General features: G+C 52.5%; 2 protein-coding genes across 3 annotated transcripts; both read left to right on the top strand.

Annotated features, from left to right (window-relative positions):
* The first annotated feature begins 504 nt into the window (after nucleotides 1-504).
* On the top strand, nucleotides 505-13029 carry NATD1 (N-acetyltransferase domain containing 1). 2 transcript variants are annotated; one of them, XR_012662449.1, is made up of 4 exons: nucleotides 505-791; nucleotides 8636-8754; nucleotides 9558-11787; nucleotides 11874-13029. XR_012662449.1 is itself a non-coding variant. In XM_075104797.1 (3 exons), the coding sequence occupies exons 1-3, from the start codon at nucleotides 695-697 to the stop codon at nucleotides 9672-9674; spliced, it is 333 nt and encodes a 110-aa protein (XP_074960898.1). In that variant the 5' UTR covers nucleotides 505-694; the 3' UTR covers nucleotides 9675-13029. The 2 variants fall into 2 exon arrangements, 1 of the variants encoding a protein (XP_074960898.1); XM_075104797.1 differs by having other exon boundaries at nucleotides 9558-13029.
* Nucleotides 13030-16265: 3236 nt separating this feature from the next.
* Nucleotides 16266-25289, top strand: TMEM11 (transmembrane protein 11). Its single transcript, XM_075104796.1, has 2 exons — nucleotides 16266-16396; nucleotides 24382-25289. Exons 1-2 carry the CDS (start codon nucleotides 16332-16334, stop codon nucleotides 24896-24898), a joined length of 582 nt encoding a protein of 193 aa, XP_074960897.1. The 5' UTR covers nucleotides 16266-16331; the 3' UTR covers nucleotides 24899-25289.
* The last annotated feature ends 1293 nt before the right edge of the window (nucleotides 25290-26582 follow it).

Here is a 26582-nt window from a genome sequence, read left to right as displayed (position 1 = left end):
CACACACCACGGTGCCTGTGCAGGCCACAAGCACAGCACCCATGCACCGCTCCCATGCGCTGATTCAGTACCAGTACACCGGGTCAGAGAACCCAGTATATGGGCAGGGTACTCAGTACAGTAAGTCCTGTAGGGCAGGTGGCACAGTGGGGCAGTACCAGTGGCCCAGCGCTGGGCCCCAGTGGGGTACCAGTAAGCCAGCAGACAGTACCCAGTCTTAGGACCAGTACGCCATTGAAGCAGAGGTACATAGCGCTAGGGTTGCACTGGCAGGGTCCGGGTCCGGGTCCGGGTCCGGGTCCGGGTCCGGGTCCGGGTCCGGGTCCGGGTCCGGGTCCGGGTCCGGGTCCGGGTCCGGGTCCGGGTCCGGGTCCGGGTCCGGGTCCGGGTCCGGGTCCGGGTCCGGGTCCGGGTCCGGGTCCGCTGAGGTCGGCGGTGCGCTGCCCCTTTAAGAGCCGGACGCCCGTACCAAAACAAAACGGCGGCGCGGCCATTGGCTGGGGCGCGGGCACGTGGCGCACAGCTGGTTTCCTGCGGCCGCGCGCCGGTGGCAGCCCCGCGGCGTCCGCCACGGCCCGGCCCCGCCGATCGCGATCGCGATCCTCCGTCGCGATCCCGCTCCCCCCGCGCCGCCCTCGGCGTTTCGGGGCGGGACCCGGCACTGCCGGGGATCCCTGTCTCGCCCGGGCCGGCCATGGCGCACTCGGCGCCGCTCGGCCTCCTGGAGCAGGGCTGCCCCATCCAGGTGGAGCACGATCGGAAGCGGCGGCAGTTCACCGTGCGGCTGAACGGTAAGGGACGGGGCTCCCCGGTGCCTTCCCTGCTCCCTCTGCCCCCGCTTCCACCCCCCTGGGACACCCAGTACCTACACCCCCCCCTTCCCCCCCTCTTTTCCCCCATTTTCTCCCCACTTCTCCCCCCTTTCCCCCCCATTATCCCTCCATTTCCCCCCTCTCCTTGTCCCCCCAGTGCTGCCGTGTCCCACAGCACCTTCCCTTGTACACTCCACCTTGCCACCGTGTCCCCCCCACCCCAGTGCCCCCCTGGACATGCGTCTGAGCACATCCCGCCCCGTACCTTTCCCAGTGTCCCTGATTCCTACTGGTGCCTCCATCCTCCCTGCCTGTGTGTCCTGTCCCATCCCATCCCGTCCCGTCCCCGTCCCCCCCCCCCCCCAAAAAAAATAACCTTGGCCCAGCAGATCTGGGGGTTCTTTTGTCTCCCTTGGTTGGTGTTGGGGTGTGGAGTCCCATGCTGGTCTGGGCAGGTCTTGGGGGGTCAGGTCACACACCCCCCTCCAGGAGTAGGTGCCTTTGGGTGGTGTGGAGGCCCCACACCAGGCTGGGGTGGGGGGACGTTCCTCAGTGTGTGAGCTGCTTAGAGGCTTTTCTGGTGGGATTCCCGCCGGGAAGCCCCTCAGGGGTGTGAGCAGCCCGTGGGGCCCCGGTGCTGTGGGATCCTACACAGTTTGGTAGGATCCACAGCATGGAGCCAAGCTGCCACAAGCATCTGTGGGGCTGGGGCCGCAGAGACCTGGTGACGCGGTGACCCCCCAACAGGTCTGTCACCTATCAGGCAGAGTGAACAGAAAAGTAGGTGCCACTGATGTTTCTTTATGGCATGCCGATTCCTTTCCAGCCATCCTCTTAATGGTTAATCCCAAATATTCGATGATCCCAATGACTCTTCCCTGTCCGTTTGTGATGCCGAGAACTACTCTGGGGAAAACAGGCCATCTTGCTGCCCTACAGAAATTGCAGGGTAGTCGCCTTTTCCAATAAAGAAATAAAATGAGTAGTTCAGAAATTATACAGACTGTAGGAGGCATTCTCAATAAAACAACAGGAATAGCCTGGATTTTATTTTAGACTCTTTCCCCCCACCACCCCATTTTCATTTCAACCACTAATTACAAAGTGCAGGCTGGAGGCTCAGCAGTGGTGGAGCAAGGAAGGAGGAGACGTGTGTGCTGGGTGTGGAGAAAACAATTTCACCAACTGCTTATTTCAAACAGAGGGAGATCAAACGAGGTCCCAGGTGACAGATCCCCACTGCCATCACGAGAGCTGTAACACGTTGTCGCTGTTGGTGAAGTTGATATGTGAATGAAAGAGAGGGGAGAGCTAAGGACCAGAAGTTATTAGGGAAATGTAATCTTTTTATCGTGGTTTGCCGAATAAAACTTCTGCCATCCACACCGTGGGCCACATAGCGTTTGGTGGCTGAGTGGGGGTGAGTCGGGTCTGGAGAGGTTGAACCTTGAGAGCGAGAGAATCGACTTTGGGACCCATGCTGGGAGTCGTGCGTAAATCAGCACAAACCCCCCCTGCTTCTGGAGGGGAGCACCACAGCTCGGGGAAGCCACCACCCTCCCCAGGGTTGTAGGTGGATTCCTGTGATCAGGGTTGGGTTTTTTCTGAATGTTCAGGAAGGCTGGGCCTTTTTTTTTGTGAGTTTGGCACCAGCCACATAAGGAAGCCAAGCTGAGCAGCGTCCTGGCGTGACAGTATTCCTGCTGCTGGGCTGACTAACGTCCACGCGGGATGGGTGATCTCTCCTTTGTGTTGGGCATTTGCTGATAACAGCCAAGCCTTGGAAGGTGGTCAGAAGATGACCATCACCATGGGAGTGCATGGCGGGGTGTTTATTTCCTTCATCACTCCCGCTTCTGGTGCGATGAGCATCAGTGATGCTGAATGCTCTGGCAGGTTTTCCCTGCTGCACGCAGGGGAATGACAAGAAAAGGGACAGGCACAGATTTTAGCTTCAGTGTGAGCCTCGTGTCCCTCTGAGAGCACTTTCGTCCTGTGTTACTGCACTGTGACAGAGGTGAACAGCAGCCCGAGGGGCAAACCTGCAGCTTGCCAGTGAGCTCCAGGGTCAGCTTGTCTCTGGTGTCTCGGCCCTAATTTCAGCTAGATGTCGAGTGTGGGTGATGCTCTGGGAAAACACAGGTGTGTTGGGCTCGTGGACCAAGGAGCCAGGCTTTGCTTCTCTCCAGTAATAGCTAGCCTCTGAGCTGATGGCTCGGTGTTTTACGGTAGCGTGATGTTGGGTAGAAAACTTTCTACAGTGATACTCGTATGGAAATCCCCATAGCAAGAGGCCTCAGACACTGTGAAAGTTGTGAACTAGTTGTGAAAGTGTTTGTTTTCAGCACTGTCCTGTGTTTGCCTCTGCACCCACACGTAACCTCATGTCGGGACTCCCTCCTTGCGTGCAAGAAAGATGAATCGTGTTTGGTGTTTTCTGGGTTGCTCTGTGTTTCCCTTCTCTGACCCCTCATTGCTGCACATGGCTCCTAAAACTCTGACAGAAACAGCTGCTTCACTTTAACACATTCCCTTTTTCCTTGCATTTCAAATGCAGAAGCACTGAAAAGCTGAAAGTAAAGCTGATTATAACCAGACCTCACCGAGCTTCATTAACCCTCTGGGAGGAGGGTAGAAAGATGCCCAACTGGATTTGTAATCGGTGAAGATGTGACTAACAGCATGAGTTGGCCAGAAACCTCCTGATGCAGCGACTGTGTTAGAAAACATCAATTTGTCAAAGCTAAAAACTTCCGTGGGAATCACATAGGCCGGTTTTGTCAGGAATAGTTGGGTTGGTTGGTTTTTTTTTTTTATTAGAGATAAAATTTCTGGTCAAAACAAGAAACGCAAAGAACCCCCCCACCCCAAAGTAGCTGGCTGGTCAGTCCAGCTGCTGGCACAGCTGCTTGGGGCAGGGGAACAGCACTTTTAGAGGTGGCCTCTTTGATTTCTTGATGCCCATCAAACCCATCAGGCTCTCCGATGGGGAGATGGGCTTACCGCACTGAGCGGCTCTGGTTCCTCAGGGATGTGCGGGCTTCTTGCACACCCACGTGCGCATTCACTCAATGTGTGGGTGCAGCACGCCACACTTCCCAAACCTCCCGCTCCTCCCCAGCTGGCTTTGGGCAGGATCCAGTGGCTGGAAGCTCCTGCTTTGCCTGCTGCTGATTGGAGTCTCGGGAGCTCCTTGTCAGGACTCCAGGCTCAGGTGTATTAGGAAAACCGAGCAGGTCCTGCCTTACTGCTTCTCTCCCTGCCAGGGCAGGTGCCCTCTAGGTGGGGAAAGCTGCCACATTTGCAGCGGGGACGAAAGGATCTGGCCACCAGACACTGCATCAAGATGTCCTCGCTCTTCTCTGGTGCCGCAGTTGCCTCAAGAGAGCTCCTAAACAGGAAACTGCTTCAAACCGGAGTGCCCCCCCACTGCCACTCTGGCGAGCGAGGCCCCTCGGTGACGGCTGCACAGTCTCTGCTTGGCCTTGTCTGTTGTGTCTTCTCTCCATAGTGACATGCCAGTGGCTCCCTGGGGAGCAAGGCCAGCCCACGGCATGCACCGAGCACTGGCCTGGGATGCACATGCCCCTCGGGACATCTTGTCCTCTCAGCTCACCCCACACGCAGCTTTCAGCAGCCACCTTTCGGTTCAGCAGCCAGAACAGCCGAGCTGCCGCCTGCCTCTGGGCTTTCCTGGGTCTGAGAGAGGGAAATGGGGCTGGTGTCTGCTCTTCCCCACTTACTCTGAGGAATGGCTTTGCAGCAGTGCCTCAAGGATGGAGCTCAGGGGCTGCCTCCAAAGGCTGGTGAGCACAGAAATTGGCCCGCAGGCAGCAGCCAGCCCTCGCCAGGCCCCTGCCCTGCTCCGGTCCCGGGCACACAATGGTGTATTGTAGGCTGGGGCTGGAACAGAGGGACAGGGAGAAGGCCTCAGGCTGGGGGGACGGGCCCTGCCGTGCTGCCAGTGCTGCAGCACCCCCTCACTGGGCAGGCCCCGTGCACACCCCGGGAGAGGGGAGCGGCAAAGGCTGGGCTGGAGCCTGTGTCTTCCCGGACACCTGCCACGTCCCTTCCCCAGCTCGGGGCTGGGGCTGGGCTCACTGCTTAATTCCTCCGAGGCTCACGAGCCACCCGGCCTGGGGACTCACATCTGGTGGTGCGGCTGAGCCGGTGGTGCAGGAGCCTCGTCTGCTGCCCAAAGCTGTCTGCCCTGCTTGGGTGGAAGTTCTGTGCCACTGGTCCTGCTGGAAACCCTCCATGGAGAGCAAGTTTAGACCTGGTCTCTCTCCCACCTCCTGGAAAAGCATCCCCTTCCCTGTGTACCCTGTGGTTGGAGGGAGGGAGGGCTGGGGACCAGCTGTGCTGCCATTGCTGCCATTTTCATCAGGCAGCCTCCTCTTGCTCCTGTTTCTTGCTGTGCTGATTTGCATTGACTCAGACTTCCTCGCTCATGGTGGCCTCGAAGCCGAGGCGCTGCACAGGGGAGTATCTGCAAGTCAAACACCACGATCAGGCTCACGGGGCATTGCTCAGCCGGCTGAGACCTGAGCCTGTTTTGCCAGGCTTTGTCTGCGCAGGCTGATAAAATCCCTGCCCCAAAGTCTAGAGGGGCGAGACAGATAGGTGGGAGGCTGGCTTGTGGCATCCCCCTTATGCCATGTTTTATTGTGTTTTCTGCTTGTGTGCCCTCTCTTCAGCAGGGATTGAGATAAGCTGGGGCTGGGCTGCTCCTGCAATGGGTCAGGGCTGATTCCAGCTCCCCCAGTTTTGCAATGTTCTATTTGCTGGGGCAGCCCCCCATGCATGCCTGAGGTATGTAGCAGCAAGGCTTCTTCCAGCATTGTCCTTGCAGCAAAGTGCCTGTTCCCTCATCTCCTCCCTCTGGCCCTGGGGAAGCTTTTTGGTGGGAAAACAAGGGTTATGCCAGAGCTGCTCATGGGGAGCCCAGGAACAGTCCTGGTTTGGGGGTACAGCCTGCTTCACCCTGCTTTTCCTGGAGGCTCTGGGCCATGGTGAGGGCAGCGTGGGGACGATGTGCAGAGCAGCTGTTTTTGAAGGAAACAGGCTTCCGCTGGCCAGTCCTTCCCCGCCCTTCATAAGCAGTTGGCCACCTTCAGGCTCGCTCAGCAGAGGAAGAGGGATCTTGATCTCCAGGAGAGGCTGTTCCTGCAGGACCTGTGCCTTTTGGATCCCAGCTTGTTTCTCCTTTGTTGATCAGGGCTTTTTCCCACCTCCAGCCCCTGTGGTGGTGCCGTCCTGTGCATCCAGCTGTGCCCCGCTTATGGCTTTGGCTTGGCATGTTCTTGCCTGGGGGAGCTGCAGGGTATTTGCAGTGAACTTTAAGCATAGCCCCTCGCCTCTGGCTGTCCGCCTCCATCAGCTCCTCTTGCAGCCTGGGTGCTCCGTTTGTGGCTTTGCATCACCCACCATACTGCAGCGGGGAGCTGGAGACAAGGGACTGGGAGGTGGCCGGCGTAGCCCAGCCCCGGGGCTGCATGGGAGTGGGGATGCAGCAGTGATCTCCTCCCAAGCCGTCGGTGTCACCTGCAGGGCCCATACCAAACCCTACGGCACGAGTGTCCCTGATTTCATGTGCTGGGTGCCTTGAGGTCCCGTCACTGAGGTGAGCACGTACAGATGCATTTATGTACTTGGCTGAATCCGGATGTTTTTCTGAACTGGGACCAGTTTCCCCCAGTGGCGGCACCAGCTTTCTCTGCAGAGCCGGTTGTAAAATGCTTTGGGCTCTGCGTGTGTTCATCTGTATGCTAGTGGCACCCTGCAGCTCCCGTCCTGGCTGGGGTTTTGTGGTGCTGCTGTGAAACAGCGAATATCGAGGGAAAGTCTGTCCAGGGCAGATCTGAGATTCTTCAAACACTGCATCATCTTCTGCTTTAAAATGCATTTTTGTGTGTGATACATCTATACAGATCATATACATATATTTATAAATGTATAAAAGTATATATTTTTTAAAAATCCAGTGATCTTTTGCTGTGTCATCACTTAGAGAAGGATTTATTTTTGAACTTACAAAAGCTTCGGGCAGAGCCTATGGAAAGTTTTGGCCTGGGAGGAGAGCAGTGTGGAAGGTCTGGAGCACGTGAAAGCCGCTGTCACACGAGCGTTTTACAGCCTGTGGTGCTGTAAGCTCTGCCAATAGCTCCTCGAAGAGACCTGCTGCCGATTGTGTCACTTCTGATGCAAGGGCACCTGGCTTTGCCTGTGCCCTGACCTGGGCAGGCTTTCTCTTGAGTGAGACAGGTCTGTGCTGCTGGGGAAGAGCTCAGCAGCTCCCTTGGCTCTTGACTTTGTTTGGGTGCCTGGATCCACAGGAGGAAATGCTGCAGTTCTTCCTTTTTCCCTGCAAAGGTTTGCAGCTGTAAAATGGGGATATAGGATTTCATTTGCACTGGTCTTGCTAATGGGGAAGAGGCGAGCACCCCTTCAGCCCCTTCCCCACCCCATTACCTCTCCCCATCCCAGCGGTTCACCCAGACCCTCCATCCCAAGACGGAGAGGGGAGTCTGGGATCTGTAGGGAGACTAAAAGAGCTTGGCTTTTTGGTGAACTAGAGGCTGAGAGGGGCAGGACTGGTGCCTGTAAATACTTGGTGGGGATGGCAGAGAGGGAACTTACTCATGTCCACCCAGGAACGATGTTGGCACCAGAATGACCAGGCAGAAACCAGCAGAAATAAAATCAGGCTGGAAATGCAAAGGTTTCAATCCAGTGCAGGAGGATTGAGTCTCTGCCTAAAAGGAGCAGCAACAAAAACTTGAGCTCCTCTTGAAACACAATTCAAATGGTCTCATTTCTAGTGTCTCTTAAATACCAGGATCAGGGGAACCGGGCTAGGGTTGTCAGCTGAAACACAATAAAACAAAGTGTATTGAGCTCAGCTAAAGCATACAGTAAATCCAGGTGAATCTTGCAGCCCTTCACCCTCCAATAACCATTGGAGGGAAAGGCAAGGTTTCCATTATTTTAACTGAGGTTGTGACTTTGATTGGAAGCTTGCATTTCTGAAACTCACTTTTAAATACAGAAACCCTCTAGAAATAAAATGGCTGCTTCTGCGTGGAAGGCAGGACACTAGCTCTCCTCCAGTTTACACGTGCTGAAACTTCTTTTTTCCGGTACTGAACTGCTGTGAGAAAGCTCAGGGTGTTGCAACAGGAAGCCTCTGTGTCTGCGTGCATGTAAATGTGTGTGCACAAACCCCCTTGCACGCCTGTGTGCGCTTTCCTGTGTGTTTGTGGGATTCATCTCTCCCAGCGTCTTCGCCAAAATGTGTCTGTCCAAATGCTGCAATACCAGGCCAAGAAGTCTTGTCCTGTTTTACATTCCATGACAAAAGAACTCTGCTGTAGAGAGTAAGGAACTGGCTGTACCTGGGTCAGATTTGTCCTGTTCTCCCCCTCCTCCCCCCATCAACACATCCCACCCCTCCCCGCCAGATGCTTTCCTACCCTAAATGTGTTGTGTTGGCATGTTGATCCTTGATACAGAGTTGTGTAGAAAAGGTCCAGGGGCTTGGAAAAGCCAAGCAGATCCACCTCTGCTCGCATCCTGGGGGGGGACCAGCAGGGATGTCCAAGTGTCACAGAAAGCAAAATCTCTGCTGAGACTTTCCACCGCATGAGAGCACCCAGGGCCACAGCTGTTCCTGTGGGTGCAAGGAGCTGTGCGAGGCCTGTTGCAGCAGCTCCAATGCTGTCTGTCCCCAGTGTGGGCTCCCCAGTGAACAGCTCCATCCGACGGCAGAGCCCAGGGCTCCCCGGGGAGATCCTGAGCCTCGCTCCCTCTCTTGCATCCCCCAGGTTGCCACGACAAGGCGGTGCTGCTCTATGAATATGTGGGGAAGCGGATCGTGGACTTGCAGCACACGGAAGTACCGGACGCCTATCGAGGGAGAGGAATAGCTAAGCACCTTGCAAAGGTACGGCCCCAGCCACCCCCTCTACCCTGGGCAGAAGTGTTGCTGTCCCAGCTGCGGTTAGGGTCCCTGGCTGAAGCAAGGCCCCATTGCATTGGCATTGCACGTGTGTCCCATGGGAACCATCCCCGCTCTGGTGGGAGATTGGGGCAGATGGAAATCCGTGGTCAGATATTCCTGTTTCTGGTGGCAGGAGGGGCTGCGTGTGTGCAGGCACATCCAGCCCCTCGCCTGGGCTCGGCCCTTTCCTCCTCGCAGCAAACAGCCCTCGCACCCACCTTGCAGGGGCTGATGCGGTACCTCTCATGGGGCTGGACCCCCTCACCTCAAAGCTTCAAGGTCCTCGTGAGCCCTTTTCCTGCCGTGGGCCCTGCTTTTGAGGCCTGCAGACATGCAGGGAGAGCTGAGGAGCTGTGAGCACAGTGGTGGGGAGGACTGCAGCGTGATGCTTTGGGGTTACAGCTACTCCCTGGCTCTCTGAGCCAGGGCAAATGGGTGACAAAGGTGGCCTTCACATGATGTGGCTGGGTCACCTACAGTGCAGCATCTGCCAGGCTGGATGCGTTAAGGGTTACCCGGGGGGTCCCCACACACCTCTGGCTAAACTGAGGACCTTGTGGCACTGTGGGGGCTGTGACAGGATGGCTGTGCTCTCCCTCCACCTGCTTTGTGCAGGGGGTATGCAATGGCAACCTACTGCTTCCCTTGACTGCACGTGGGGAGTCCGGCGCCCAGGGACATTTCAGAGGAGAGCATAGGCTGGGTGTGCTGGTTGTAACCCATCTGTCCTCTCCGGTTGGTTGCAGGCAGCCCTGGACTTCGTGGTGGAGGAGGACCTGAAAGCTCACCTGACGTGCTGGTACATTCAGAAATACGTCAAGGAGAACCCGCTGCCGCAGTACCTGGAACACTTGCAGCCTTAAGGCAGGACAGCTCTGACACCAGCGCACCTGTCCCTGACTGTTTGACGCGGCCTTTGCTTCTCTGCAGTCTCAGGAAACCCCTCTCCCACGCTCACAATTCCCACATTTTTTAAGCACGTCCATGTGGTGCATGAGTGTGGGCACGACCTCCTCCTCTCTGCCCACGTGAGCATGGCTACAGCCACTGGGCCAGGCTGGCTCCAGGCACACACTGTGCTCCCCGGTGCTCTTCTTCCCAAGCCAGGGGGTGGATGAGGATGATTTTTCCACCAAATTCCATGAGAAGACCAGGGGGTATCCTGCTCTGCACCCCATCCTCTTCCCTCTGCTTGGCGACAGCAGTGAACTGGCTGAGGGATGTTGGTTAGGGATGGTCACGGGGTACCAGCCCCCCTTTCCTCCCGCCAGTTGGGGGAGATGCTGTGGATTAAGCCTTGTGGGACAGGGAGGTGCTGGACAAGGCCCAGCCCCGTGGCAGATTCATCCCCTGCGGCATCTGCTGGGCTCTGAGCCTGGCCCAAGCCCACATGAGGCACAGGTGAGAACATGTGGGCCATGGTGGTGCCTCAGGGGCTTTGCTGCCCCGGCTGTGGAGATGCTGGGACAGTGACACCTTCGAGCCCAGAGACGGGAGCCGTGTGAGTAGCAGGCTTTGGCTGCAGGGGCTGTGGCAAAGTATATGCTGCATGAGTGCAGAGGAAGAAAGGTGGCTGAGTTTGCAGACGCTGCTCCCTGGAGATGCCAGCTCCTGCACAGCGTCTGTACATAGCCCTGGCGTGGCACCCCGGCAGGGTTGCAAGCCATTGTTCCTGTCTCTGCTCCCTGCTATCATTGTGCTGGTATGGACACAGCCTGCTCAGAAAAGCACCAGCCCCAACGGCCAGACTGGCCTAAGCAATGAAGGGATATCCCATGCTTTTGCAGGCACTAGTGTGGTTTCCTGCAGGTGAAGAGGAAGGCTCCCCTCATCTCCCTTGACTCCAGCTCTGCACCCCTGTCCGTGCTCCAGATCATAAGGCCTGAGCCATCATTGTATCCTGAGAGCATCAGGGTAAGGCCTCTGGAACCTAGTCCTGGCCCATCTCCAGGGCTCGACGCTAGAGCTGCCTGCCTCTGCCTGGATGCTGGTCACTTCTCCTTACAGCCTTTGGAAAGAAGCCCTGGCTCAGGGCATTACCTCTCTGCTCACTGGCCTCCTCACAGCTCCAAGCCCAGGGTGCTGGCAGTATTGTGGGGTCCTTGGCCAGCAGCAGGAACACCCTCGTGTCGTGCTGTTACCTCTATGATGACGACCTTGTAGCGCAGCTCAGTGTTGCCTCAGTTGGATGTAGAGGTAACACAGCAGGGCACTGCCTGGCTCCAGCTTGCTGCCTGTCCTGCCTTGCCCAGGCTTTCCAGGGCCTGAGCTAGATCCCAGAGCATCTTCCCCTGAGCTCTTGGGTGTTTGTGGTGTCCCAGGCTGGGCTGCAGTGGGGGAGATGGTGCTGCCAGCATGCCAGCCCTGGGCAGCTGCAGCCAGGCAGGATGAAAGGAGCCAGCCTTTCACCTGAAGGCTAAAACCAGATCCAGCTTATCTCTCAGCAGGGACTAAAGTTTACAATCTGTGCCACTGACCGAATGAAGCCCCGGCTAACAGGCAGCTCAGTCTTCTCTCGGAGCCCAGTGCAAAGTCCATGGCAGCAAAGGCAAAAGTTCCTACAGTCTTCTCTCCTGGCTGGTTTGGTTGGAGATGGAGACCCTGTGCCTGATCTCAGCAGGGAGGCCCTGAGCTGTTACTCCCGGCCACTGGCTCGAGGCGAAGACCTGCCACCTACTTGTGCTAGTGGGCTGCCTGCCGCCAACATAATGCAGCCCTTTGCCCGCAGGCTTGAGTAAAAGCTCCCCAACTCCATCCCTGCCCTGCCACACCACAGGCTGAGAGACCCCTCCCTGTGTCCACCACCTGCCTGGGGAGGGACCAGTGCCTGGCGGCAGGCCCATCTCTGTCTTGTGCTGCTCAGGAAAGGCATCAGGCTCAGCCCTGCCGCTGCCTCGTGCTTCTGCCCTCTTGCTGCCTATTTCATCCTGGCTGCAACTTTCAGGGTGGCTTAGAGGGACTGGGAAAGGCTCACAGGTAATGAACGAAAGAAAAAGGGCTAGAAGAAAGCTGGGCTGCTAAATGTTCACTCTTTAACATGCAAAACACACTTCAACATCTAGTTACAGGAGCAAGGCTGGCTCTGTTACAGCCAAGTGATGACAGAACCGTCCCTGCCCTTGATCCCAAGGTGAAGCTGAACCATCTCCTCTCCTGCAAGCCAAGATAAGACACTGTCGTATCTATGTTGCAGTGGGGCTGGGTGCTTGGAAGAGATGTGTGCCTGGTTGCCTCGTGGGAGCAATAGCATCAGCCCAGCGCTGCAAGCCTCTGCCCTGGTTTTGTGCTCATTTCCACTGTATGACAGTTCCCACAAATACCCCATCGTGTCTGCCGCATGAGAGTGGCTCGCCAGAGGGTATGCTGTGGTCACTGCACCGGCAGGGTCCCAGCATTCAAGCCCTTCATGCTGCTCTGGCAGGAACCTCGTGCTTCCTGGTGCTGGATCACAAGTGGCGATCGCTGCCTTAAATCAGGCACCGCAAACAGTTTTGCTGCTGCTTCCCTTCGAGGTGCTACAATCCCTCCGGTGTCTGACCTGACGGAGATGTGTGCCAGTGTCCGTGCCAACTGTTTCACTGCTGTACCCATCTTCTGCCCTGGCCTTCCCTTCTCCGTGGTCTTTGATGTCGGCAAATAGCAATACCCACAGGTCACCAGTGATGCCACGGTCCACAGTGCTCCTGTGATCTGGCACTGCTGGGCGGGAGGCGGCTCAGTATTCCTTGGCGTTGGGCAGCTCTCCCTCCCACCTCCCTGCCAGCTGCCCTTTCCCAGCTTATCTCTGCAGGATGGAGCTTGGAGTCCTGCGCGGCCCCTTGGTGCTGACTAAGCATGGAGGAGTTGGGGATCCTGGACTCTCTCCGGCAACGGGAGTGTGGAAGTGGTTTGGTTGAATATTGAGGTCCTCAAACCCATTTGAACTACAGACCTTGGTGGGTGGGGAAATGCAGATTGGTGTCAAACCTGCTTCCGCCTCACCCAACCTGAAACACCCCCTCCCTCGTCCACTTCCCAGCGTTGTCTTCCTCTGTCCAAGGTTTCCATTCTGTTGAATTCGGTGGTTACAATGTGCCTTTCCTTCTCAGGACCTGTTACAAATGACCTTTCTGCTTTTGTTTATGTCTAACATTTATCTTTATCCCTCCCTCTGTCATACTATAAAACATGAACATATTGCATGGAGTACAATACAATAAAAAGTGTGGCTTAACTGACCCACAGTGGTTCACTGTGCTGCGCTTGGTGGGAGGCAGGAGGAGGTGCCCACAGAACCAGGGGACCTCGGGCAGCCCCAGCTCTGTCACTGCTGGGCTGGGTCGCTTCAGCAGAGACCCTGTTCCACAGGTCCTGTCAAACAACTCTGCTCTCCAGTCCGTGTCTGGCATATGATTTTTTGCTGTCTTGTTGCTGCGTACTCATTTTCTACATAAATGTAAACAATCTTTTTCTCATCTCCCAAAAATACATCCTCTAACATCTAACGCCAAGTCTCTTAGACAGTAACTACAGTGCATCTGTCAGTGTCTTGAAAGGTGAGAGGAAAAGGCAGAAGTTGGCAGATCTGCACATTGGGGTACTCAGCAGCTACTCTCCTACTGCCTAACCTTCCCCTCCAAAAAATGGACAAAAATGCTACTTGTCTCCCTCATGAGGAAGAGAACCCCAGCCAGGCAGTGAGGATGATGGAGGGCCCGTAAGACCCTCCCTAAGTTCAGGACAAAAGAGTCTTTGTCCAAGGCCTGGTGATGGCCACAGCTCCCTGCGACTTGCAGACAGCTGCTTGTGTCTTTTCCTCACCTAACCTGGATGTTACCTGCATCACCCTTCTCCCCTCACGGAGCACCTCAGAGCCAGATGCCAGATGAGTCCAGCGGTCTCCCATTGCAAATGAACAGGGAGGCATGGGCTGAAGCTACTGAATTTTGTATCTGGTCATAGGGCTGGCTGACCTCGTGATGACGGCGTAGAGCTTGGGGTGAGTGGGATCACAACTGGTTCCTCTCCTTTGCTGGCTGATCCGCCCTGCTTACGCTCACCAGTCCTGCCTTGAGATTTCAAGCAAATGGTCTTCAGGAGTTGTCCTGCAAATGCAGTTTCTTGTGAGCAGGCACTCAAGGTTTGTGTTCATCAGTTTAACGTGTTTGAAAACATTAAGGCATGAAAACATTTAACTAGCCAGCTGGTGGAGTTGTTCCCTGCTGTCTTGTCCAGAGCAAGGTGGACGGGCAGGTGACTCAGGAACACAAGGTGCGTCCCTCCTGGGGCCAGCACTCCTCAGCCCTGGGACCACTCAGGCTCCCAGCACAACATGTTTACATCACTTCCTAAAGCTGGGTGCAAGCTACGGAGGCTGAGGCTGGAGTTTCAATAGCTGAAAATGCCAGGGCTGGGGGAGGGGGGGGAAAGGGGCACAGCTTATCTAGTTATCATTTGATCCAATGTGACAAGTGACAAGTGGCCCTGGGCTGCAATTTGAGCAGGCAGGAGCGTGGGTTTTGCTCCTCCCAAGAGACAACAGGGTAGGTTTGGGTTATAGCACAAAGCTGGGCTGTTGCTGGTAACACGCTCTGTTTACATTCCACATTCCAGACAGTCCGATGCTCTGGCCTGCCCCAGCAATGCTGCCGCATGGCCATGCACTCTGCTAGGCTGGGCACGCTTCCCAAACACCTCTTGTTTGTGCAAATGCACCATTTACCTCCACCGAAACAGCTGACTCCCAAATTATGGTTGAGAAAGTAGGGGTGCGGGAGGGTGCCACAGTCTCGCAATGCCTGGGAAGGTAGAATCATAGAATCATTAAGGTTGGAAAAGACCTCTAGGATCATTGAGTCCAACCATCAACCCAACACCACCATATCTCCTAAACCATGCCCTGAAGTGCCACGTCTACACGTCTTTAAAATACCTCCAGGGATGGCGACTCCATCGCCATTCTGGGCAGCCTGTTCCAATGCCTGACCGCTCTTTCAGTGAAGACATTTTTCCTAATATCCAATCTAAACCTCCCCTGACACAGCTTGAGGCCATTTCGTCTCATCCCATCACCAGTGACCTGGGAGAAAAGACCAACCCCCACCTCACTACAACCTTCTTTCAGGTAGTTTTAGAGAGCAATAAAGTCATCCCTCAGCCTCCTCTTCTCCGGACTAAACAACCCCAGTTCCCTCAACCTCTCCTCATAAGACTTGCTCTCGAGACCCTTCACCAGCTTTGTTGCTCTTCTTTGGACAAGCTCCAGCAACTCGATGTCCTTCTCACACTGAAAGGTGGAGGAAGCCATGGGTTTGTCCTCTTTAGTCACATCACTTGGAAATAATGTTGTCAAAAAGAGGCATTTCCTAAGAAGGGGAGCTGCAAAGACAGCACTGCTCTCTTCTGAAACGCATGTCAGGCCAGTTATGCTCTCTGACATGTGCTGGGAGCCGAGGATGGCTCCAGTACCTCTGGAAGAAGACATGCAGCAGAGCAGGGAGCTGCTGTTAAAGGAAAAATAATTCCTGAGAAAAAGGCTCCTCTCCTGGGAGAAGTCAGAGCAGGGAGCTAGAACAGAACTCAGGCCCTGGAGAGGCAGAAGGTTGCCCAAGATACACCACCCAAGCATACTGACACGGGTCCCCTCATGTGACCCGACTGTGCTGGGGGGTGGCCCCCGGGGCTGAGGACAGGGTGGGGCCTGGGACACCCCCGCAAAACCTCCACCATCGCCTGCTGCTGGATCAACAGGGACAGTGAAACTTGTGACAGCGGCAAAGCCGCATTTAGTTTTCTAGTGAAGCATTTGGCTATGAACTGTTATTCCTCCTCAGAGATGCAGCAGTGATGGAGCCTACCCATCCCCTGCTCCTCTTTCAGACTTGATTAAAGGGGTTAAATTTACCCCAGCGAATAGCAGTCTCTCCTCCCGAGGGAGGTGCTGCTCTGAGGAGGTCCTCCGTTCCTCCTGCCTGCGAACAGAAAAGATGTATTTCTTTTCGAGCAGGACAACAAGGCAGGGCTGGGGCTCCGGAGGGCTGCTGGCCCTCAGCGAGAGCTGGCCCCGCTCCCGCCCACGCCGCTTCCCCGACCGGGCCCGGGCGCCTCGCCCGCTGCGGAGGCCGCACCCCCGCTGCAGCCCCCTCATGGCGGGGCAGGCCGGGGCCCGCCGCGGCGCTCCTCCCGTGGCCGGTGCCGGTGCCACTCCCTGAGGAGTCCGGGAGCCGGGGACGAGCCGCGGGGGCCGCTCCGCCCGCCAGTGACCGGGGGGGGGGGGGGGGGGCGACGATCCGGCCTCCCCCTGCCCCGGTCCCCCGTCCGGCCGCGCCACCTCCATCACCCGCCGAGAGCACTACGCCTCCCAGGGGCTCCCGCGGGCGGGCGTGGCGCGGGGCACTGTGGGACTTGTAGTCCGCGCCTGGGCCCTGCCCCCCGCCCGCCGAGTGGTTCCGGCGGGGCCCCGCGAACTACATTTCCCGTCGGGCGGCGCGGTGGGCCCGGGGTCTGCTGGCGGAGACATTTGCGAGGCGAGTGTCTCCAAGATGGCGGCGTGGGGAAGGAGGCGCGCTGGCCCCGGCAGCACCAACAGCGGCGGCGGCCGGGAGAGGTGAGCTGCGGCCGGGGCGGAGGGTGCGGGGCTGCTGAGGCGGCGCGGGCGGGTGGGGAGCGGGAGGAGGTGGGCTGTAGGCGCGCCCGGGGCTCCCCGCGACACCCCCACGGGGGGCAAGGGCGGGGGCCGCGCTGAGGGGAGCGTGGGCAGGCGGCGCGGGTGGGGGCCGCGCTCCCGCTGCTGCGGGGCTGGAGCGGAGGGGCTCGACGGAGCCGGCCGTCTCCCTTTGCGGGCGGGCCCGGGGTCGCGGCCGGGGAAGAGGAAGGAAGGGGAAGGTCAGTGCGGCCCCGCGGGGTGGTGGCGGCCGCGGCCCTTCCCGCCGCGGGGATGCGGCGCTGGGGGCCGGAGTGGAGGAGGGCCAGCCCCGGGGAGGCTCCTTCCACGGCTATTTTTAAAAAGCGGTAAGGGCAGCGACGAGTCCTCCAGGGTGACCTCCTTCGGCGGGCGGCCGCCGCCGTCCCCCGACCCGCGGGGACGGCCCGGGGCGGGCTGGGGTCGCCGCCTCGGCGCTCAGAGAGCTCGGTAACGCTCCCTCTCTGCCTCTCTCGGGACGGAGGAGCAGTAGGACGTGCTGGAACTGCCCCTGGAGTAGCTGTAGAAGTTTGGGAATCGTAACTTCAAAACGGGAAAAAGAGACGGAGGCAAATCTAGTTGAGCTACTTTAAAATCTGTATGCACAGTTCTTTACCTACTTAAAACGTCTGGTTAAATCCTGTATTTCCTTACGTTGGCATTTTCCCTTTTTTGCCCTAGGGCTGACTGATGTAACCAGCAGCTGCTGAAAGTTGCTGCGTTTTTATTGTGAGGAGTTTTCTTTTGCCCTGCTGCCATACCTAGAGACTCCGAGATCTCTCTTAATTTTTGCTGTGGCTTTTGCTTCATTTTGTTCCTTTGCTGTAATTCAACGGTTTTCTTTTTGATGGTCTTGAATCTACGTAGCCAAGGAGAGCCACAAGTAGCCCGTAAAATTCTGGCGCTAATGTGAATTGCAGGAATGCTGTCTGTGTTCAGGGAATTTGAAAGTAATTGAACTGGAAGAGCCAATGGAATTACTGCATCAGTGTAGTTTATATAAACAACTAAGAATACCACAGAGCTCAGTGGCGGAGCGGTAAAGCTGTCTGCACCCGGTGCTGGCATCTGCCCCAGCGCTGAGCACATGAGGTGTGGGCTTTTCTTGTGGTAGACCTGTTCTCCCAGTAGAAGTGAAGAAAGAATAATTTTCATTGAAGTTATTAAGTGCTTTTTTTTTTTCCATATTTTCTACCAGGGTGAAAATTGATGCAGACTTAAAAGTGAGTTGTTACCTTGTAACTTAATCCGTGAGCTATACAATAATGTAATTGTAGTTTGAGGTGATTTTTTTTTCAAGCTATGATTAATCTTGATCTTATGATCAAACAATACTTATTCATAAACATAAGTTACTTTGTGATCCTCATGCATGTGTTGTTTTTCCTTTGGCAATGAGAAGCATGTAGCTAAGTACAAGAAAGCACAGAAGCGACAAAGCAGAACAGATAAGCCATTGACCAGTGTTTCACAATCCCTATGAAAAGACGGTGGTTCTTTTAGGTGTCATCCTGTATGAACGTGACGGAAGATCGTACTTCTAATAGGTGTCGGGTGATGTCAGCTAGGTACTACTTCTTCCTTGCAATTGCAGAGCTGGAGATACGCATGACCAGGCCTCTGCCTCTCTCCATCGGTGGCTAATCCTGAATCACACCTACCGATCTCATTTGACTGCTGTCAACGTGAACTGTGTAAAAGGCAGTGTTGACAGACCTGATGTCATCAATGATGACACACACTTTTTATATGGTGAATACAGTTTTCTTAACACTGGGCAGGATTCTTGTCCAAAAACACATTCCTTTGAACTGAATACGGTAATCCAGCTTTCCTCATAAATGAGCTGCTTCAAGGAGTTTTTATAGTTGTCAGCCAGCTAGTCTAAAAGGCATCTGTGTGTTGGGAGGTGGTGTGAGGAGACTCAGTAGTGAATAAAATACTGTCTGCTATTAGACTAGACCAGCTTTCATTTAAAAAAAAAAGTCCAGCAACTCTATGGAGACTGTATCTCTTCATAAGTGACGTTATTGACAGAAAGAAGTCTGCAATTGGTCAAAAAGTACTTTCCTCAATAGGACTAATGTAAAGACATTAATTTTGAAGGATGTTGGCTGTGAACTCCAGCTGATGCTCTAGTGGTGAAATAATGAGGTTAAACAAAATAACCCAAAACACTGAGGAGAACCAACTAAATATTTGCTTTTCTTCATTTTGGATAGACTCTTTAATGGAGACTGTCTGAAGGGAATTGTTAGTCTGTAGACCAAAACAATTTTTTTTATGCAGAACAGACACAGAATTGTACTTTGTGTTTTTGTATAAAATTCAGCACGATGGCCGCCAGAACACAAGACAGAATGCCATTTGTTCCCCTGGAAGATGTTCTAACAAACTCCAGAAAGAACAGCTTTAATGTTATCTCCGCTGCTTGTATTGGCTTCTCTGTGCCCTTAAAGAGGTCTCTCCTCTCACTACCTGCACTGCTCAGATTTCTGGGACTCTATTTGCTTACAGCAATGATTGACCTATTTCCATTAGCCTGGCTAATCATTAGTTGGCTTAAAATTGACACCTCTTTTTGCTCTGTGGCTGGAGTTTTTTGTTATGGTCTGGTGATGTTTTCCTTACCGTTGTCTTCCCTTGCCAAGGCTCCTTGAAGATTTCACCTATGCTTTCCTGTTCTCCTTCCTACTTGTAATTAAGGTATATCTTTTGAACAGAAGTCTTGCTTTATTGCTACTATTTCCCATTCTTCCTCTGCTTGAATGTCTGCATCAACAACCTGTTGAGGACGGCCTTTAAGAAGCCATGGGCCTGACGGCTGTGGCTAATGGCCTGGGACTGGTAGATTGTGTGGACATTCAGCAGAGAAACAATTCTTCAGCTGCTAAAGCTGGGATGCGTTAGTACTTTCTGTATGCCATGCCCTGGAGCTCTCCTGAGTAGGAAAATACACTGTTGAATATGACTTTGAGGTGGAGTATTTCCACTGAGAATTAAAGCCAGACCACAGCTCATTCCTTGAAATTTCATTTCAAGATTAAGGAGGATTTATGCAGGGGAAGGGAAGTTTAGTTTATGAATTCATCGTGACTTTATTGACTTACTCAAGCTTGGCTGAGATGCTAATAATGACCCCAGATGCTGTGCTTTGGCCATCAGTAATGTCCTTTTTCTGCAGTTTACTTGCACAGCCAGCACAAAGTCCCTCTGTTGTATTGCTAAACTAGATTTGTGTGTGTGTGCTGCTCGTGACAAGCGTTATCACACTGCTGCAAGCCTCTCCTTTCTTATTTTTTTGACTACTAATCAGACCAGTCTTCATTTACAGTTAATCTGAACGGATGTTTGGTGCTCTGAGGGATACTGTTGTCCAGGAACATTCTTCTTTAAAAAAAAAAAAAAAAAAAAAAAAAAACCAACAAACAAAGCTTGAGCTATGTGTTATGGGAGGAGTTTAAAAAGAACTTTTTTTTTGCACAGAACTGTGCTTGTGCTTTGTGCAGATCGAGATTGTTTCTAATTGTGATTCTGAACATCTTACGGAACTGAGATAGTTGGATGACTTGAAAGCCTTGCCAAAAGTGTATCTGGCAGATCAAGGAACACAGGCTGCAAGCAACAAACTCGTGAGGCTCAGTCATTGTCCCCTGCAAGTGGACAGTAGTAGGAGGATGCTGGGGTTTCTTCCAGGATGTTGTCATCTGTCCTGTTCTCAGCACCGTGTCCATTTGTTTCTCTTTTTGCTCGTTGGCACTTGGCAAAACTTAAGGTCTCTTCACGTTGAGTGGCATTGTGCCTCCTCCTTAGAAGGGTATTTATTTCTTCATCCATAAAGACTATCCGATTGCAACTTGTATTTGACTTACATTTGACAGACAGGCTGCCATTTTCAGGAGGTGGCTAGGAGACTGCTTCCGAGCTGGAGGCAGAGAAATGGAGCTGCTTTGAGGACCGTGACTGGGAAACTGCTGGAGTTGCTATTGTTCAGCCAGCTGCAGCACCCCTCTCATGGTGCTCTCTGATATTCCCATGTTAGGAAGGTAATCCAAATGTAATTTGAAGCTTGCCCTATAGCTCAGACAGTCACTTCTGCCCCTCCTGCTGGTGCTAGCTCTGTTAACAACTGATTCCATATTTATAACTTGGGCAATACCAAAATTTTACATCAGTGATTTTAAATTATTTTCAACTTTCTGTGCTGAGTAGTTGAGTGTTCTCCTGTTCCCCCATCTATGCATGCAGCTGGCACCAGGAGTGAGACATTTAAAATTTCTCAAGGATAGAATGTGTAAAGCTGCAATAGAATCAATTGTTTGGATATAAGGTCCAGAACTATTCTTATAGAACAGCTGTACAACTTTTTAATGCAGCCTTCTTTTATGGGGTGGGGAGGCAGGTCCTGGAAGAGCATTGGAGTGAATAATATTCACAGCTGCTTTCAGGTTCTGGTCTATCTAGTAAATAGCATGCTGGGCTTCTGAACATGTGGTGGCATTTTATGATTTCTGGACTTCTCTGACACTGGTTACTTACTATTCTTTTAAGTAAAATGGAATTTATATAAAATCACCAGACCTCATAACCAGTGGATGCCAGCTTGGAGTTGATTGCATAGCTCTGCATTTTTGTTTCATTGCTGGGGGCTGGAGGACAAGCTCCAAAAGGCCAACTCCAGCCCCAAGTGCCTGAGCAAACCCAATTGCTTCGACTGTGTTTGTTCGTGTGCAGCTGCTGGGTTCAATTGAAAGGCTGTGTCAGGAGAGATTGCCTCTGTGGATTGAGGTCCTCAGTCCTGCTCTGCCTGCCAACAAGCTCTACAACCTTCTCAAGCCCACGTATCTTATCTGAGTCTATCATCTGAAAACAAACCAACTTTCAGCTTTCCATCCTCCAGGGGCAGCCAGTTCTTGTGTGAAAATAATACGCTATAAACCCCACTTTCTCATTACAGAAGTGGAGACTTTCTGCTTGCGTTCCTGACTCTTCATGCATCCTATTGTTTAAGCAGCTAATTTTTTATTCTTTGTCCTTTGTTTTTGGATTGCCTATTTTGCCATTTGTAGCTTCAGCACCGTGATAAGAGATTTATTCCCATATTAGAGGACTAATTTAGAGAAACAGCATAGTTCAGGGGCCCGGCTCTGTCAGGGGTGAATCCTTTGTGCAGTTTATTTCCCAGTGATTTTTTTCAACAGAACATATTTTAAGATCTGCTTGTTTTGGCTTAAGAGGATTGTGCTTCTCTTGATTTCATTGTTATAACGCCCCAGAGCCTGGCAAGCCAAAAGATTCCAGAAGAGATGGACGGTGCTGCCTCTGGCCAAAATCTGCTGGGTTCCTGCTCTTTGACAGGTGGCTGTTGCTCGTGGTATGGCTCTGTTTGTGTACACTACAGTGAGAGGAAAGAAGGGATATTCAGAGGGAAGAACAGGCAAGACCGGAGCGAGGAGAAGTGGGGCTGATAGGCTAGTGCCACCCATCCTGATGCTGAGCCTGGAGAAATCCCACGTAATGTAGTTACTTAATTCCTAGAGTGAGAAGTCCAGTTCCCCATGGCTCTTGTACAAGCAGAGAAGAAATGGGCTTGCTTTACCCTTGTTTTCCTAGTGATGGCAGGGAGATCCTGGGATGACTAGACTATTGGGCTGTTCCTATGCCTCTGCAGAGTTGTTCATTGAATTTGGATTCTACTTCTCTGGTGTTTAGTTGCTGACTGGGGTTAAACCACGGCAGTTTTGCAGACCCACGCTGCGTGTTCCTAGGTGTTACAAAACACTGCAAATGCTCCTTGGTAGGAAATACTAATTTTATCTGGAGGGTTGTGCTAGCGCTGGGTCAGCTTCCAGCTTGAGAATGCCTTTCAGCAATAGCTTTTCCCTGAAGTCATTAGGCTTTAGCAAGTGGTTTCACATAGTCATTGGTGGTGTTTTATAGAGTTACCTGAAGTCTCAGCAAGTCTTTTGTAATGAAAGTGGAATTTTTGATTTGGAAGAAGCTGTGCTTGTAACAGTTGTCATCCAGGAAAAAAATCCATGGCAGAAACCATTACCAGCTGTGCACTTAATGTATGAGAGTAGCACCTGGTTAACTAGTCCTTTGTTAGAAACCCCTCAATGTTAGCTGATATGCTTAGTTATATTAGAGATGTAGTACTCTTAACATTTTTTTTATATAGGTGCTATCCTTGGAATTTTTTCTTTAAATCCTTGCCAATTCACTACAGAACATTGGAACCCACAGTGTCCTGTGCTGAAAGGGTTAATAATTTTCCAAACAATGTCTGACAAGATGTGTACGCCATGGGCTTACACAGCATTCAGGTGGATTTTTATTTTTCTTTCTACCTGTGAACAGGCCAAGGGGGAAATGCACTGCAGAGAACTCAGTAACTAGCTGTAAGTTTGAGTTTTCTTTGTAGTTTATATAAATTTCAGCCAGACTTTTAATGAAAGTGCTTATTACTCTGCTTTGAGAGAGGCTGGTGCATCTTGGGTCCTGCTGTTTGATATGTTTGCCGCTGTTCGCAAAAGCGGCTACTTCTGGCAGCAGCTTGTAATGTAACAATATTCTTGATTACAGGTGGCCACTGCATGATACCCTTTGCAGCATGAATGGAGCTGCACATTAAGGGTAATGTCTGGAAATGCAGCAGCTTATGAATGTGTATTTTTCTCCCTTATTTTCCAGTGCGTGCACATAAGTACCATTGTACTAATGGAGTAAAAAGTGCTAGTTTCATTCCCCATCCCAGCAGTGCCTTGCCTCCTGGTATTGGGAGGGTCTAAATGCTGTTGGGATGAGGTTGTTTTGTCTGCTGTGATTAGGTCAAATACGTGTGCAAATTTTTTTCCTTCTGCCAAAGGAATCTGCTAGATATTTTTATCCTCAAGAGGCCACGTGTTCAGTTTTGCTCTGCTTAAGCACAAGTATGTCAGAAATAGTTAGTTCTTCTGCTTAGAAGGGAGGATTTTGCCTTGTTCTAATGGATAGGTTTTTACCCTTTCTCAGCACAGGTAAAAAGTCATAATCCTGTTTCGTAGCAGTCTATTACATTAATGTAGCTGCAGCTAAGGTGATGCGTGTGAAGACGGCAGAGGGAAGGTGGAAGTTGATGTTACTTCAGGTAGCTAAAAGCAGCTACTCAAATGGGGGATGTACAAGTCTTGTGAATCCCCTGTCAGCAGGGAGCCTGATCCAAGGTGAAGCGAGCCGCTTTCTTCATGGTTAAAGCTGCCCTGGGTTAAACAAAATGTTCCTTTCTTGCTTTGCTGTGTCCTGTTTCTGCAGAGGGAGCGAACCGTTCTGTAACAGAGTGCTCTGCTACCTTTTTCACCTTCACTTCCAGCGATGTTTCTTGGCCACCCTTGTTGGATTCGCTATGGGGGACTAAATAGCAAGCTGCATCAGTTGCAAGGAGGTAGTTACTGTGGGGAGAAAGCAAATACATTCATCTAAAGATGCTTCCTCTCTTAAAACCTTCCAGTGCAGCTTGCCCTCTTGACGGATGAGTGGCTAGTCTTATTGTCCGTCTTGATGTGGTGTGGTCACTAAGGTGTGACACTTGAAGTATCTCTGGAGAACCTGCTCGGGTGTCTGTGAGGAACCATTTCAGCGTTGTTAACAAGATCCTATTTTCTCAAAATGCTCTAGCTCCTCCAGGTTAGGAAGAGGTAAGGAAAAATATGTTGCCTTATTTTGGGATGACTTCGTGTACAGCAGGCGTAATTAGCTGATGTGAAATGAATCTTGATTTGAAAAAGCTGCTTGTTGTTGAAGAGAGGCTGTGACTGACCTTGAGGGGCCGCCCTCACTTCAGGCATTTTTCTCTTCTGTTCTCACAGCTGGGTGGGTGAAAAGTCTGCCTTTAACCTCTGTGGTTTTAACTCTGTGTTTCCTGTTAACAGGGTCACCTTGTCCTCCACGGACTGTTACATCGTGCATGAGATCTACAATGGTGAGAATGCTCAGGACCAGTTTGAGTATGAGCTGGAGCAGGCGCTGGAAGCGCAGTACAAGTACATAGTGATAGAGCCCACTCGCATTGGGGATGAGACGGCCCGCTGGATCACCGTCGGGAACTGCCTGCACAAGACGGCCGTGTTAGCGGGCACCACTTGTCTCTTCACCCCTCTGGCACTTCCAGTAGATTATTCTCACTACATCTCCCTGCCTGCTGGTGTGCTGAGCGTGGCTTGCTGCACCCTTTATGGTATCTCCTGGCAATTTGATCCCTGCTGCAAGTACCAAGTAGAGTACGATGCCTATAAACTTTCCCGCCTGCCCCTGCATACGCTCACCTCCTCCACTCCGGTGGTGCTGGTGAGGAAGGACGACCTGCACAGAAAGAGACTGCATAACACGATAGCACTCGCTGCCCTGGTGTACTGTGTAAAGAAGATCTATGAACTCTATGCTGTATGACTGGAGCAGGGAAGAGAGAAACCCACAAAGACAAGCGTATTAAGACTCCCACAGTAACATTTTGTTTTTCCTCTTTGAGAAGCAGTGGAGACTGGGAAGGATTTGGTTTAATAGAGCTGTTATTTTTAAAATAACACATCACTGGTGCACCAAGGTTTTTCAGTTCTTCGTTACACTTAAGATGTGGATGTGTGGTGACTTGAGAGCTGTATGTTAGGCCATGGGAGTCCAAGCCAGCAGCGGAATGTCGATGAAAGCAAGCTATAGAAAGAGGGGGTGTGAGAGCTGCTTTTTTTTTTTTTCTGAGACCTTTAAGTATATTGTTTAATTGTATTACACAGAACCAGCCAGAAGTTATCATTGACCATTAAAGGATGAGAATTTCAAATGCTTTTGCTCTCTTGTTACTGTTATCATAGTTCCCTTTTATAGTGTCCTTCCAGGGGACGGAGGCTTTGCTATGAGAACTGCAGTGGGGACAATTATTTATGAATGCTCACACGCAGATCTGATACTCCTCTTGCCCATTGCACGTGGCAGCAACTTCCGTGTTACTTCACAGCAACCATCTGTTGAAGGAATAGCTGTAGAGTGTCGCTTTCCCTCTTGCTTGACTAGTTTTGTTTCTTGGAAGAGGGCTTATGTGTTATCCCAGTGTTAATATCGTTTTGGTAATTACTTAGTCATTGATGATCGGGACTAAAGGTGTCCCAATCCTCTGCTGCCCTGCCACCTCCAGCTATTATTTCTCTGAACAATGGAGATAACCCTGTAAGTTTCCAGCTACAGACACATTCTGCTGGGTTCTTGAACAAGTTCTGTCTAATGTGGATACATCTCCACTGAAATGCATTGTACCACATGCAGCTGAGGACTGCCGAGGTGGGAGCCCAGCTCTCACCTCAGTGCTCTGTTACTGCTGCTGGCACTCGGATGGCCCTGCCCTGACGACACAGTTCCACTGCTCTTGCTTGGAACACGCTTCTGGAGCTGCCTGCAACCGCTGCAAGGCATCCACATGATTGTGTCTTGTATCTGTGTTATCTGAAGCTTTAGAATTCGGTCTTGTGCATTAATTCATCTTTTTGCTCAAAACTGTCAAAATCTTTTTCTTAGAATGGGAAGTATTTACTGTCACAAGATCTGCCAGTTATTGTTAAAAATAAGGGCTTGCTGTCTTTAATCTCCTCCTACCAGATGGAAAATAGGCGTGGCTTGCATCTACAAGGCTACCTTGGCACAGCTTCAAGTGTTATGATCTGAAGCCCTGCAATAACTGCCTGCCCACAGGTGTACTGCTCGCAGCCTGACCTCCACAGCTGAAGCGCTGACCTTGGAAGGGAGTCTCTTGAGGTCAGAAACCAAATTCCGTAGTTCTATCTTTATCTTTCCAAACTGCAACAGCAGGCACCAAGAACTCCCCCTCGCCTCCAGACTGCAGCAGGCTTTTCTGGCCACGGTTCCAACTTGTGCTTTTCTGCTGATGCCGCTCTGCGTTGGCAGGGCATGCGCCCCAGCTGCCCGTGCGATGGGCAGACGGGGTTTGCTGGGAGTTCTGAGCGAGTACTTTTACCGCAGGCGCAGGCAGCCGTACCTGAGCAGGCACGTGGGCTGGAGGAAACTCCTGTGGCATTGAGACATTTCTCGGTGGCAGCAGCCCTTTGCCTCTTCTGCCGGTACAGTG

The sequence above is a fragment of the Phalacrocorax aristotelis genome, chromosome 10, assembly GCF_949628215.1.
Source record: "Phalacrocorax aristotelis chromosome 10, bGulAri2.1, whole genome shotgun sequence".
NCBI classification, from domain to species: domain Eukaryota; kingdom Metazoa; phylum Chordata; class Aves; order Suliformes; family Phalacrocoracidae; genus Phalacrocorax; species Phalacrocorax aristotelis.
Note: the sequence above shows the minus strand (reverse complement) of the source record. Positions and strands in the feature narration are given on the sequence as shown.

Bases quoted from the DNA above. Each gene is read 5' to 3' on its own strand.
- NATD1 (XM_075104797.1), top strand. From the start codon at position 695: ATGGCGCACTCGGCGCCGCTCGGCCTCCTGGAGCAGGGCTGCCCCATC. The intron at 792-8,635 runs GTAAGGGACGGG...TGCATCCCCCAG, and splicing joins GTTCACCGTGCGGCTGAACG to GTTGCCACGACAAGGCGGTG. The intron at 8,755-9,557 runs GTACGGCCCCAG...GGTTGGTTGCAG, and splicing joins TAGCTAAGCACCTTGCAAAG to GCAGCCCTGGACTTCGTGGT.
- TMEM11 (XM_075104796.1), top strand. From the start codon at position 16,332: ATGGCGGCGTGGGGAAGGAGGCGCGCTGGCCCCGGCAGCACCAACAGC. The intron at 16,397-24,381 runs GTGAGCTGCGGC...TCCTGTTAACAG, and splicing joins AGCGGCGGCGGCCGGGAGAG to GGTCACCTTGTCCTCCACGG.